This window comes from Genypterus blacodes, unplaced genomic scaffold (genome assembly GCF_046128005.1).
Source record: "Genypterus blacodes isolate CSIRO-AG114 ecotype Tasmania unplaced genomic scaffold, CSIRO-AGI_Gbla_v1 ptg000017l_1, whole genome shotgun sequence".
In the NCBI taxonomy this organism is placed as follows: Eukaryota; Metazoa; Chordata; class Actinopteri; order Ophidiiformes; family Ophidiidae; genus Genypterus; species Genypterus blacodes.
This window is the reverse complement of record NW_027466831.1, coordinates 6,323,683-6,338,881: the sequence shown is the minus strand read 5'-3', so window position 1 is coordinate 6,338,881 and position 15,199 is coordinate 6,323,683. Positions and strand designations below refer to the sequence as shown.

At 45.3% G+C, this 15,199-nt stretch overlaps 1 protein-coding gene across 1 annotated transcript; it reads left to right on the top strand.

Moving 5' to 3' along the window:
- Positions 1 to 3,896: 3,896 nt before the first annotated feature.
- On the top strand, positions 3,897 to 14,788 carry prkcda (protein kinase C, delta a). The gene is made up of 18 exons (XM_076141239.1): positions 3,897 to 3,998; positions 6,328 to 6,460; positions 6,986 to 7,185; positions 7,274 to 7,340; positions 7,434 to 7,590; positions 7,985 to 8,016; positions 8,205 to 8,290; positions 8,910 to 9,039; positions 9,132 to 9,232; positions 9,725 to 9,827; positions 9,984 to 10,105; positions 10,296 to 10,469; positions 10,968 to 11,059; positions 12,588 to 12,650; positions 13,032 to 13,170; positions 13,267 to 13,455; positions 13,640 to 13,768; positions 13,882 to 14,788. Exons 2-18 carry the CDS (start codon positions 6,352 to 6,354, stop codon positions 14,038 to 14,040), a joined length of 2,052 nt encoding a protein of 683 aa, XP_075997354.1. The 5' UTR covers positions 3,897 to 3,998; positions 6,328 to 6,351; the 3' UTR covers positions 14,041 to 14,788.
- The last annotated feature ends 411 nt before the right edge of the window (positions 14,789 to 15,199 follow it).

The window sequence follows — 15,199 nt, the reverse complement described above, 5'->3', positions numbered from 1 at the left end:
GGCTCCTCGACCCAGAATACTATCAGGCACAAACTTTGCTTTCTGGGCCTTCTGAAAAGTTGCAGACACCTCGTCCTACATAGAGGACAGATCATTCATCACTGTAGCCCCACTTCTGTTTCCTCCCTCCTCGGTCACTTTATTATAGGGCTTTATTAAATGGCCACATCATATCAGGACGCTACAAACAGATCCGCTTCAATGGCTTTAATTCATCATCTCTTCCTGGTCTCCACTACACCTTTTTCCCCGTCACTGATGTCTCTTTGTCTGTTAAGTGCTTACAACATACTGCAGTCGCAGGCCGATCTATAAGGAATACCAAGCTTTCATGTATGCAATCTTATGATTTCTCTTGTCAGGGGCCAAGCAGGCAGAAACAAAGCAAACAGTGTAGACGAGTAAAATCAAAATGATGCTCTGTGTGCAGCCAATGAGAGGCCCAACTCGTGATGATGATGATGGAAAGCAGGCTTGTTACACAGGGGGCAGCTACAGTGTTACAATCTGTGTTTACGCCCATCGTGCCCCAGGCGGCACCAATGCAGAGAGATGCAAATAAATGATCAATCACACACACGCTGCCCACTCAATAAGGTCAGATGCTTTCAGCTGAGTTTCAGTCTCCGGAATCATTAACCAACGCTGAAGCCGAAAGTTCTTTTTTCTAAACTGAACTTCCTCACTTACAAGGCTTTTAACCCTTTGTGTCTGACAGCAGAGTTGTGTTGGCGTGAGAAATGGAATGCGGTAGAGGCGTCGATGTCGTGACTTACAACATCGTGGCTTCTCCTCTTTTTATTGTGTTGTGTGGGCAGCAGATACAAAGGGAAATGATTTTATAACATAATTGTTAGAGATAGGACAGAGGAGGGGGGCGGGGGGGGGGAAATAGCAAATAGCTGTGCCCACTTGACGTTGCCTTGACATTTCTGGGTGTGCGTCTTATCTATTTTCCCCTCTTCAGAGACAGGGAGAGGAAGAAGAAAAAAAGGCCTGGAGAGGAGGCTGAGGAGAATAGAGGGACACACGCTTATGTCCCACTTTACAAACTCTTTGCAGCCTATTCCACCTCCCCTAATTCTTTAAATAGCTCACTCTTCCTCAACAAACAGAGAAAAATAGCTTTGAAACTGCAAATGAACATTTATCCTCCATGGCTGCACTGAGCTTATCACTCTCTGGCGTCTGTTCTGTCATCTGCAAATATCTGCAGAGAAAAAGCGTAAACACATGTCCGCAAGGCCAGCAGCTGTCACTAAAGCAGAGCTCAGAGGAGTCTAAAAACGCTCTGGAGTCTGTCAGCCAAGACAGGGACAGACAACAAGCTAAGGCTCGTCCTTCCTGTGGTGGACATCTTGAGACATTTCCTCCCATGTTCAAGAAATCATCATTTATCCTTTAAAACAGAATCGTCATGTAGTCATTTTTGTTAGGGTTTGTGTTCTCCTGCACATACCTTCTGTTGGTTCCCTTATTATCAACTGTACCTTGCATTGACTAGTGCATTATTTCATCACGGTCATCGAGTAAAAGGGGAAGAAGAAATGTTTGTAAACTAAAGCCAACAGCCTCGAGGGGGGATGAATAAAGATATTTCTGCTGAATAGTGCTCCTCCTTGTGACAATAAACTGAATTTCATGTGAACAATCCCAATTCATGATTCTTTGCCAGGAATTATCAAGAGATCCAAACTGTTTATCTTATCTGACACATTTCACAGAAAATCCTTCAAACCTGTTATTGGAATGAAATACACCACAGTAGCAAACTGAACGGTGAATGATGCAACTTCCCCCTATATTGTGACCCATCAGACCCATATGGTATGTTCTCAGCTCTGGCAGCTTCCTCCTCTGCGTGGAGCTGCATCAGGCCCGCAGCACCGCAATGCTAAATTTAACATCCGCCCGTACGTGTTACAGCATATACACACATACATCCCACGGGTGGATCCTGGCCGTGGGTTTGCGCCTGAGCCTGCAGCATGCAAGCAGAGGAAAGTGTCGTTGAGCATGCGTGAGTGAGAGGAGAAGCAGTAGAGCATTTAAGTCTTGAGTACACACACCAAGTCTGCTCTGAAGACTTCCCGCACTCTGCCATCGCTCACAATCTGCATGTTATGTAAATGTCCTGAGCAGAGACGGAGACGGACGCAGACACACCTGTGCTCCTCTTCCTGCAAGGTTTCACGTTACACCGCTTCTTTATCTTCACACTGTAGCAGGAAGTTTCTAAGAACATTTAGCCAGTTGAGAATTTCTATTTTACAAGACTTTTTACTTTACATCTCAGGGTTAAATATGGAACTTTTTAGTACTTCATTATATTTGTCTTTTGGCTGCTGTTACTCTTTACTTTGCTGTTTCAGATTCTCGACATGACCTCAAACAATATTGCTACAGTCTTGAAAAAACCTCACATCTTGTGAAATGAAAAGCACGGCCACGACTCAGTGTTATTGTATAAGAGTCTTTTTGTTTCTTTCCCATTTCTGTCTTCTTCCATATCCCCCTTCTTCTTTTATCTCATCCTTACTCCCTGCTTTCATTCTGACCATCTTTGTTTCCTTCTCCACCTGGATCGAGAGGAAATACAGAGTGAAGCTTTGATTTTTGGTACCTGAGGACATTTTACTTCTAAAACCATAGAAAAAAAGGTGGAATATGGGGATTTTCTTGTAATTGATGGTTTTGAAATACCATGTTGCTTCTTTCACTTATTACATTACATTACATTACGGTCATTTAGCAGACGCTTTTATCCAAAACGACTTCCAATAAGTGCGTTCAACAAAGGTAGATAAAAGACTTATGACTTATTATGCACTGAAATCCAAATACTTCAGCATGACTCACCCACAGCACTGGCTCATCAGCATTCCCCATTTAGATCTAGGAATACTTTTATCAGTGCCAATGAGTTGAGCTGGCATAACCAAATTTCTGCCTTTGACTATCACTATCAACACATACAGTCCCTTTATCGGGCCGTGTATGTGTGTGTGTTTATGCAGACATGATGCTGTAAAAATTTAAAAGAGAAAAATAATTGGGGCCGCTCGTGCCAATCTAGCACAAGAAAAGATGCTCCAACTGCAGGAGCCAAATCTGCCTTCTCCTCCTCAGGAGTCGAGCCAAAAGCTGAAGTCTGCCCCCATAGCTCAGCCGCCATGTGATGCCTCAGCCCCCCCCCCCACTCCCCCTCATCACACTCACAGTTCATGTAAAAAAAATCTCTTCCCTCACATTGGCTGTAACAGTAATGTAGGGCACATGCAGCAGCACTGCAGATCTTTACATTGAGCTGGAGGAGCCTGGGCAGGTTCACAGTCACAGGCGATAAACAAGCAGACACACACCAACTCAATGACACAAGTAAATGAGAATGCAAAAATGACATGAAGCCTCCACCTGACCAATAAGCAAGCAACTTTAAGTAAGCGTAAAAACCTCTTGGTGTGTGTGCGTCTGTGTCGTATTGAAGAAAATTAATCAAGCACAAAAAGTGACATGGTGGATTAGTTACTCTCAAGAGATTGAAAAAAAAAACAATATCAGGAGATTTTCACATTCACATAGATATGTAACATTATCTGAGGTACCAAACTTGAAGTACATCCCGCGGCACATGTAACACACCTTGAGAACCCCTCTCCTAACACATGAGGTAATGCATGATAGAAATAGGGCACCATGAGTGTGTGCGCGCCAAACAAGTGACTCCTCCATACATACAGTATATGCAAACAAAATGGGGCAAGTGGATGCACTGCATGTGTGTGTGTATGTGTGTGAGGGTTTGTGGCTGTGTCTGTGTGCGCGCGCGTGCCAGTTAAACGTCACGGTCTGCCGAGAAAAGCTTGCGACTCGAGCGCGCGCCACTTCCTCAAACGACGGAATCACAGAACGAAAAAGAGCCGAGTGAGGAAGAGGAAGATCACAGCGCCGAGCAGCCGCCGAGCAAGCAGCGAAACAGCCCCGGTGTGCAGGACGAGGTGAGGCCGCTGCTTCTCTAGCTTCTTTATTTGGGCTTTTATCAACGTTTTCACCGAGTTTGGAACTTTTTTTTAAAACGTGGAGTTTGCAGAAACTTGATGCAGAGACCGAACTCCCCCGGCTTGTCTTCATCTTTCTGGGTGACAGAGAGCGTATCACCTGCGGGGGTCGGCGCTAGCTTGACTTTTGGTGTTTTTGACGGAAAATGTGCGTTGTCTTCATTAGTGTTGCTGTCATACATCGTTTTGTTGTGTGCGTGTACGCGTGCGTGCGTGTGTGTGCGTCTGCGTGTGAAGAGACTTGTCACTCTACACGCACGGGCAGCAGCTTCACTTCAGGTCCTTAAAAGTGCATTTAAGCCCTGTTTAAATCTAGAGAAGCGAGCGGGGTGTGTGCGTGTTTGTATTAAATGTGTGTGTGTGTGCTGTGGAGGTGGCGCGTCGGCTCACTTCGAGGAATGTAAGGCAGGTCAGGACACAGAGACAGAAGGGAGACAGACAGAGGAGTGTGAGGAGTCTCCTTCCTCGCTGTGGTTGTTGTATCTGGATGTAGCTCTGGTATGTGACAGACGGAGTGTTTGCGTGGTGACATGGGACTGAAATGTGAGGTCACATCTGCGTTCAACCAACTGAACTATACAACCACATCCTACGGAGAGGCAGCAGCGCGCGCACCGACCGAGCCTCCACAGCAGCCTGCGCGCGCACACACGCACGCGGCGATCAGATGAATTGTGAACCACTGTAATATCACCAAAACAACTCTCTCTCTCTCTCTCTCTCTCTCTCTCTCTCTCTCTCTCTCTCTCTCGCTCACTCACTCTCTGTCTCTCACTCTCTGTCTCTCTCTCAAATTCTCCAACATTTCACTCTACCAAGCCCTTACTAATTTGGTTTTTCGCAATTATTAACTATATACATTTCATAGAATCAATACAGTACCCAGACATAAAGCAGGGGGGACGGGGGAGGATAGAGCGGACTGAGACAGTGGGTCAAGCACCTGGATAGAACCTGGGAGAGAGAGATTCGGGTTCCTGGTCGGCGGGAGACAGGGATAGAGCATATGGAGCAGGGGATGACCCAAGGCACGGATAGACAGACAGAGCAAGAGGTGATACACATACGGTAGAGCACCCGAACAGAACCCTGGGCAGGGTTCGATTCCCTGTCGGCCGGATAGACTAATAGAACGGGAGATGATTTACAGTGGGTAGAGCATCCTGGGGGGGGTGCAGGGTTTGATTCACAATCTCCCTAGAGGGATAGAGCACAGATATACAGGCATAGTGACAGGTTCGATTACTGGTGGCATAGAGCAGAGATACACATTTAAAAAAAAGGTTGCCAGCTCCTTAAATGTTTGTTTCCTAACACTGCACCTACATCCCTGTGTGTATGGCTGCAGTGTAACTCAAACCTTTGAATCAAAGTACCAGATCGCTTGACTTGACACACTCACACATGCAAACACAAACAAAACCAAAGGCTCTGCTTGCTGGGTTGGCTCGTCCTGCAGCCATCAGGAAGTATTCTGATGGAGGAGGACTATTAGAAGGATTAATGTCCTGTTGTTATGGGGCGTCGCTCCTACTGAATTTTGTCAAACAAGGCTAATCGAAACTGTACATCTGCTCTTTGTTGGTAATCAATCGCATCCCAAATTCCTGGCGTCCCAGCAGCAGAGGGAACATGATTATTGACTGTGTGTTCTGGTCTCCGTGTGGGCAGTTATGGGCTCTAGGATCGTGGAGCTCCATGCTTGTGTTTGGATTTGGGGCATGTTGAGACTCGCTCTGACTCTGTACTGACAAACTCCTTTGCTGCTTCAGCTGCAACCATTTTGTTTACCTCTACATTTGTACATTTGGAAACGTCAAATATTTGGTGTGTATACTTGATCAATTACAAACTCAAAGAGACTCCAGCAGCTGTCATAACACACACACACACACACACACACACACACACACACACACACACACACACACACACACACACACACACACACACACACACACACACACACACACACACACACACACTCACTGCTCCATACATAAACTGCTGTCATAAAGGGAGGTGTGTGAAGACGTGCCCATCCTGTTTGTGGGTGTGTGTGTGTGTGTGCCGAAATGACAGAAAGTGAAATTGCGAAATATTTTCACAATGATATTTTCTTAATATCTTATTGTATCTTGTTTGTTTGTGTGTGTGTGTGTGTGTGTGTCATGCTGTAGTAAAACGTAATAAGAATCTGCATGTCAGGAGAGTGTGTGTCATTTAACATGAACGGAATGGTAACCTCCTCTTTGTCCATCTGTCACAGTAGGCGACCCTGGTACTCGTCTCCATGGCTCCTTTCTTGAGAATCGCCTTCAACTCCTATGATCTGGGTGCCCTGACCCCCCTGCCAGACCCCCCCTTCTGTGCCATCAAAATGAAGGAAGCCTTGACAACAGGTGAGAGACTGAGCTCAACTGATGTACATAAGCTGTCCTTTACACTATAACCTCTATATAAGGACCCCTAACCCCCTGAAAAACATATCATTGTACTGATTGATGATTGATTGGTGATTGATCCAAAGTTCCTTACCAAATGTAACAGTTGTTGATATAGCAACACCATCAGGTTTGATTGATGTTTCATTTCATAGAGTAGAGTAATTCCTTCATAAGATAGAGCATTTTCTAACTTTGAACTTTAGCTGCCAATTACAGCAAAACTGGAAGGAATATAAATCTTGATTTTTATGATTGTGGTACAGAAGTTGCAGATAAAATCAAAAGCGCCACCGTCAGGCCAACCAGTGCCAAACTGTAACGGGTCCTCTCATGGATCAGGTCCAACCAGCCTAACCAAAGTTTCCTGAAAATGGGTTCATAACTTTTCAAGTAATCCTGCTGATAAACAGGCAGACGGACACACCAACACGGACGAAAAGGTAACATCTTCTCTCTGTCTGTCCGTCGTCTTCCTCCCAGAGCGAGGGAAGACTCTGGTCCAGAAGAAACCCACCATGTATCCCGCCTGGAAAGCCAGTTTTGACGCCCACATCTACGAGGGTCGTGTGCTGGAGGTGCTGCTGATGAAGACGGCAGAGGAGCCGCTGGCTGAGGTCACGGTCGGCGTGTCCGTCCTCGCCGAGCGCTGCAAGAAAGCCAACGGCCGTGCTGAATTCTGGGTACGACGTCAAATATTGGCCCCATGTGAGTGCGGCGCAGCATCACAGGCGCTTCTGTGTAACTGTGCCTCTTCGTTTGTGTGTTCAGGTGGATCTGCATCCCTCTGGCAAAGTGATGATGGCCGTGCAGTACTTTCTGGAGGGAGTGGACTCAGGTGAAGATGGACACATTACCGTCTTTCCTCTCCTCTCTGCCGTTATCCTTGTTGTTTTTGGACGTCTTATCTGTCTTTTTCTGCATTTAAAAGTGAGAAGGCCGCCAGCGACGGAGGAAGAGGCCCCTAACCTGAACCGAAGACGAGGGGCCATCAAGCAGGCCAAGATCCACTTCATAAAGAACCACGAGTTCATCGCCACCTTCTTCAGACAGCCCACTTTCTGCTCCGTGTGCAGGGAGTTTGTTTGGTCAGTTCAGCTAATGGAGAACCCGAACGCGCGCCAATCGGATAAAGCCGAGTGCCATAGAGAAGAAAGATTAGATGTTTACAAACTTCCTGCTGTGTGTGAGTGATAGTGAGCTGGTGCCTGTCAGAGTGTGACACCGTGTCTCACAGTCAGAGCCGTGACTGTGTGAGATGGTTATCAGACAACTCATCATGATAACTTACCTTTTTTTTGGTCTTTTAGGCTTTTAGTTCTCTACACAGCTCCACTTGTAGCTACTTGCCACACTACAGCTATCTCAGGTTATCACTGACAAATGAGTAATCAGTCACAAGTCAATCACCATTTACATACAGTAGGATTCCTCAATGGATCAATAAATGACGTCCTGCTCTTTTGTCTTTCTGTTCTCTAGGGGACTCAACAAGCAAGGCTACAAATGCAGACGTAAGTGTGCGTCTACTACAAAACTACAATACGCCAGACGAGCATGAATGTAATGAAAAGAAAGCGAACTGGAGCACGAATGGAAATGTTTTGAGTCTGTAATCTCTCATCACCGTGGCCGATGCACAACAGGTGCTTCCCCCTCCTGGATCAAACGGTCCAAATCTCTCACCTTTGCTCTTTCTCAGAATGCAACGCAGCCATCCACAAGAAATGCATCGATAAAATCATTGGCAGATGCACCGGCACCGCTGCCAACAGTCGGGATACTGTGGTACGTAATACTTTTACAAGTCGATTGAAACTGAAATAGCAGGAAGCCACAGCCGCTGGAGGCTGTGAGAACACGGCACAGCGGTGTGGAGGCAGAGTCCAGGATGACATACTGTATGTGATGTTGATGCGATGATGTCATAGGTACAGTTTTAACAGGAGGATGTCATACAGCAATTGGGCAACCGCAAATCCCACCATAGGCTGTGGTGAAGAATAGAAGAAGGAAAAACAAAAAACAAAAGCTCAATACTTTTAGACCTTGTGCTCTGTTTTCTTCTTTTTCTGAATTGTCAGTAGTTGGCCAGTCAGAGTCCAACAAAGTGGGAGGGGGGCAGCTAAACAATATGATAATATGATTGAATGAGCCACTGCAGATAAGGGTCACAAATGATCAAGCACATACAGCCCATCCAGGGAGTGGGTGAATCAGGGGAGGGGTGTAGTCTCAGACTTAGTGAAGACACTGGGGGAGGAGACGGGGTTGTAGTGGATCCGTCAGCTCGGTCACTTGTGGAGGCGTCAGAGGGAAGCCAAAGATGAGGCAGATGCACAGGAGGGCGAGGAGGCACAAGCTGCCGTCCATGTTTACTGACGATGAGCCCTCTTTGCCCGCGCAGTTCCAGAAGGAGCGTTTCAAGATCGACATGCCTCACCGCTTCAAGAGCCACAACTACATGAGCCCCACCTTCTGCGACCACTGTGGGAGTCTGCTGTGGGGTCTGGTGAAGCAAGGCCTCAAGTGTGAAGGTGATGCACAAACAGGACTCTGTAAACGTAAGTGTGTGTACTTGTTTCTCTAAAGGACTTTAAGCCTTACACGTTTGCTCTTGTCTTCTCAGATTGTGCCATGAATGTCCATCACAAGTGTGAGGATAAAGTAGCCAACCTGTGTGGGATTAACCAGAAACTGCTGGCTGAAGCGCTCACACAAGTCAGCCAGGTGAGCTCACAAGTCACAAGAAAAATTCGCCTTTTACAATTACTTAGTTTCGTGCATTTGAACAGTTTCACGTTCAACCAACCCAAATAACGACACACAACCTGGCTCTTTAGATACATCACTCTTTTAGCTGTTAGTATATCAGACATTTGCTTGTAAACTACTACAAATTGATGACAAATTCAGACGTTTATCACCTGATTTAGACGGTAAACTGAGCTTCCTGTGCTTGTATGTTTAAGTACTGGCCTATTGGCGAGCGCCCAATTCTCTCCTTCTCCTGTTTACACTTTCTAACCCTGCAGTATAAAGTGTGAGGGAAAGTCAAAGGACTTGTCTAACGCCTAGTGTGGTGTGACTGTATTCATGTTTTAATAACGTTATAGAATCACTCATATAATCGCTTAGGCACAGTTCAAACCTCTGTAAGTGTTAAAGCTCTTTGGTGAGTCTTGTTCCAAAGGTCCTTCTTTTTGTTCTTCCATTGCTCAGAAATCATCCACTCGCCGCTCGGATCCAAACCTGCCTGATCTGTCTGATATCGCCATCTATGATGATGTGAACAAGAATGCTGGACTGGAAGTCACCGGCCAGGGTTGGTACCAACATGAATACGCTTGTGTGTGTGTGTGTGTGTGTGTGTGTGTGTGTGTGTGTGTGTGTGTGTATCCCCTAGTGATAAATCCCTAGAGAAAGATGAGGCTGGTAGTGAATTGGTGGTTGCCATGTTTTGTTTTTCTTCCTGGAGCAGAAGGTTCTCTCTACGGCAGACTGTGGGAGGGTTCCAGCCCTATGCCTGTGTCTCGTATCACCTGCCTCAATGTGGACAACTTCATCTTCCACAAGGTCCTGGGAAAAGGCAGCTTTGGCAAGGTACAAACAAAACAAACACACAACAGATACTGTGAGCGTGGAGGTCAGAAAACACTCACCACACTGTGAAAAAAACACTCCAGTCCACATCTTCCCAGTAACAGAAGATAGTTATAACTGCAGGCCTCACACAGAAGTAATGATGTAATAATGATGGTCCTTCTCCTCCTCCTCCTCCTCCTCCTCCCAGGTCCTCCTTGCAGAGCTGAAGGGACGTGGCGAGTACTTTGCGGTGAAGGCTCTGAAGAAAGATGTGGTGCTGATGGACGACGACGTGGAGTGCACCATGGTAGAGAAGAGAGTCTTGGCGCTGGCCTGGGGAAACCCCTTCCTCACACACCTTTACTCCACCTTCCAGACCAAGGTAGCCCCCTCCCCTCCTCCACATCAGCACTCAGGGCCGCTTGTTCAAAGCCCCATTCTAGAAAGACATTCTGCTCGGATAACTTTTGCATCTTTAATCAACATTTTGTCAACAAAGCACATTTCTAAATACAGTGATGTACTCATTGTTTATAAACAATCTTAACCTGCCTGCATCCCTCTGTTGCCCTAAGGCTGGACTTTTAGGCATTTGCAGGTTCAGTGTCTTGTGATTGAAGCAGCCAAGAGTTTATACGTTTTGAAGTACCCAAAATCTCAACGCATTACGTCGTTGCTTATCTAATATTTCCAGGAATGTAATGTTCCTTCTCCTGACAGAGTACAGTACGGGTATCAGTCAATATCTCATCTTGTATTGCGTACAGATTCTTGCAGCCCTGACAGTGATTTCTGGTAGTTTTTCGTAATAGATAAATAAGTTGGATAATACTGACTTTGATCTCACATAGTTTGACTGAATGTAAACTGTGTGAAACAGGAACATCTGTTCTTTGTGATGGAGTATCTGAACGGAGGAGACCTCATGTTCCATATTCAGGAGAAAGGGCGCTTTGAACTCTACAGAGCCATGTAAGTCACGCCTGTTTCACACACACACACACACAGAAATATAGACGTGCACACAGCCAACCCGTCATCTAAAACACACACACATTAACACATCTAATTACCTGATGGATGGCAGATACTCACAAAGAATAGACGACGTTTATCCTCTGGCCCTTGCTCACTCTTTGTCTCTCTTTCCCATGATGCCCTTTGTGCTTCACACAATATTCTTCACCCTGGTAGGCTGGCGTGTGTTAGCAGACAGGCCATGTAAGGAGTGAGCGTGTGTGTATGAAGGTGAGGAGGGAGCATCTTCCTCTTTAACAAAGCTATTGAAGCTATTTTGTGACATTTCGAAGTGCTGCCCTCTATGAAGCATCTTTTCTATTAATGATGTCATCCATTATGGTTCCTCGAATCCCGATAAGTAATATCTTAAGTGGATATGTGGTTATTTTGGTATCTGCAGAGCCATGGCGATAAAAATACACAGTTTCAGGATGTTTAGCCAAGTTGGTTTGGTTCCATTCCAAGTCGCAGAGGGAAAAAGACAAGAAATGCCCATTAGATTCTACAAATCCACACATTTACATGCTGCAGCCTTTATTTCCCCACTGGACACACCACAGGGTCGATGCGTCGTGCGCTGCTTTTCAGTGTTTAAAGTGGAATCTACCCGTTACATCTCATTGAGTTATAGTGGTGTTTGTTAAGCTGTGGAGAATAACGACAGTTTGATCTGCCAAAGCTTTAATCATTAACAAACACACACAGCGATGTGCATGTTAGTGTGCTCACACATTCAGCACAGAGTGTTTGCTGGTGTGTTCCTGCATAAACGGTCAGAGCGGAGTGGAAAGTATCTCCTGCAGTCGGTGTGGTGGTTATGCAATTTTTCTCTCCTTAGGCAGGGGCTGAACTGTAGAGTTTCCGGTGACCTCTTTTTCATCACAAAGGCCCTCTTCTGCCTGTTGGTCCCCTAACTGGACTGAGCCTCTCCACCTCACCTCTCCACATCTTAACTGTGCAACCTTACTGACACCAATGCATTGTGTTTTCTGCTGCTCTTTGTTGTTGTTTGTACAGCAGGTTTTAATGCGTGCATGGCCACTCGCGCAACTTCCTATACTCATTTCCAATCATCTTGAGTGGGAGATATTGGGTAGATTAAAGCGGCTGTAGCCTTTAGCCCGTCACTCACTCACTCACTCACTCAGTTCGCTCACAGCCCCTCGGTCAGAGAGGTGGTTACTCTATCTCCTGTCAGCACTCAAGTCTGTTTCACTCCACACAGATGAAAAGCAGGTCATAGATAAGCTAATCCTTCAGCTGAATGCCGCTCTCGGGTTTCACATTATGAGAGCATTATTCACCTGTCTGCTACTCCATACAAATGTCCTCCTCAATAATTCAGCTCTACACTGAACTGAGACACATCCACACCGGCGTCGTGCTGCCAACTGGGCAGTGACAGAGCTGCAGCGTGGCGCTTTCCACCAGCGATGGGTAATCAATAAGTTCTCCCTCCCTGCCCCTTTTGTCTTTCCAGGTTTTACTCGGCTGAGATCATTTGCGGTCTACAGTTCTTACACGCCAAAGGAATCATCTACAGGTCAGAGGCAGAAGCTTATTACATCCTACGCTTAAGTGGCCATAACACTCGGTTTGCACTTTAGGCAGTTAAATTCTTATTCTAATGTTCTTACCGTAAACTGAACTGAGACCAGTGGCTTCCAGAAATGTAGGAAAAGAAGTAGGATTTAAGCAGAAACATATGGGTTTCTTCAGAAGTGAACAGTAATGACAGTTGTAGAAGTTCTAGATAATTGGCTAAAACATACAGTGAATGTCTGGAAATATGAGGTTCAGTCAGGGTGAAGTGCTGCTTTGAGGTAAAGAAGAAAGATTTCCTGCTGGCCTCAAATAACACAGAATCATGAGGAGGCTCATTTAATCTGGATATAAACAAAACGCTTTCATGTTGTTTCCACAGAGATCTGAAGTTAGACAACGTGATGCTGGATCATGAGGGACACATCAAGATCGCCGACTTTGGCATGTGCAAAGAGAACGTGATGGGAGAGAACCGGGCCACCACTTTCTGCGGCACTCCTGACTACATCGCTCCAGAGGTACAGAGGCTTCACACATTCCACAGCGTCCAAACTTGGATCTGTGATTTCTGTTCGGACGTCAGTGTCTAAAATCACGATCTACTTTCAATCCAGATCCTGCTGGGGCAGAAGTACTCCTTCTCAGTGGACTGGTGGTCATTCGGGGTGCTGCTGTATGAGATGCTGATTGGACAGTCGCCGTTCCATGGAGACGACGAGGATGAGCTGTTTGAATCCATTCGCATGGATACACCTCACTACCCTCCCTGGATCACAAAGGAGGCCGTGGACCTGCTTGAGCGGGTTTGTTCCTTACCTTTTTATTATACGTCTCATGTCACCTGTATCGTATTGCTAATGGCTCCAGATCTTTATTTGACACCCAGTGGATGAAATTAAGTCAAGACCATTTGGATAACATTAAACTGACCTCACCATAGAGCTGAGAAGTTGGTGTTTTCATGCATGTTTTCATGTCTTCGTGCAGCTATTCGAGAGAGACCCCACTCGCAGGCTAGGGATTGTGGGTAATATCCGTTTACACCCCTTCTTCAAGACTATTAACTGGCCATCCCTGGAGGGGAGGGAGATCGACCCCCCCTTCAAACCCAAAGTGGTATGTCGCACACACAATAAGTCATGGATTGTGTGTTTCTCTCTCTGTACACACTCTCACTGTGCTGATTGCCTTTTTCCTCATTTTACTACGATGTTTCTGATCAATTACAGAAAGCACCAAACGACTGCAGCAACTTTGATCGGGAATTCCTCAACGAGAAGCCTCGTCTGTCCCACAGCGATAAGAACTTCATAGATTCTATGGATCAGTCGGCATTCGCTGGCTTTTCATTCATAAACCCCAAGATGGAGCACCTTCTAGAAAAGTGACAGTTTCACAGTTTAAAGGACAGAGACTGTGAGCTGCTGCTTACAGGATAGCTGGTTTAAATTACTTTACTGTCTAATGAATATTCCTGCAAATAGGTGAGCTGTTCCACAATCAGTATTTGTGTGACCCTCTTGTAAGCACAAACAATCCTCACTGGGTACATTTAGAAATGATAAGAGTAGAAATGGGCCTTGTAATGTACATATTAGTGTTATTGTGTTTGTGTGCATGCTTACTTGTCTAGATATGAAAGCCTGTATGAGTAATAATATTAGAGAGGAGAGTGTAAAGTCCTAACATGCCACTGGACACATCACAGGTACCATGTACAGCCATATAGTGTCCCTACTGCTAACATTCACCTTAACCCCATGACGAAGAAAGGAAAGGAACCTTTAGGCTCCTTGTATACTTGGATTGTGTGTGCGAATGGGGCCATTGCATGTATACACATCTCAGACCGACAAACCTATTTGTTTTGCAATATAGATTAGTAATGAAAGTTATGTGATTTTGAGTCATCTGTAGTCTTGATGATTGAAACTGTATGAGATGTAGTGTGTGTGGCTCAGTGAACAGTGCCATTAAATAAATGTAAAGAGCAGCAGCAGGTCTGTGCTGTGATGACAGCAGATAGTAAGGTACTGATACTTTGCTGGATAAACATGAGTGGGAAGTAACTGAAATGCTGTACATAGATGTATATGTATATTGTTATACCGTGTATATTCGTTCACTAAGGATGTACTTTTTTAAAAAACTATCCATCTTTTTCATCCAATTAAAAACCGTCAACTCCCATGTCTGATGTGCTGCTTAGTAAATATACTGGGAAGCTAGAGAGGTGGAGAAAGTGTTTCGATTCTGGCAAAGAAACATAACTAAAAACTCAATTAAAATCATCTGTGGTGGAATGATGTCATCCTGAAGCAACACTGATGTCATTTGAGTCTCCACGGTTACATTGCATCATTTTGCGCCCTCTTTTCTTTTCTCCCCTTCTCTATGTATAAAACAATCTCATAAATTGTCCGATAACTGGATACTCATTGTAATGCCAGATGTTTTCTTCAATAAAAATATTCAGCAAAATTAAAAAAATCATCTAATATCTTAAATAATAAGCAGCTGGAGACAAACTTAGCCTGATTAGAGGCC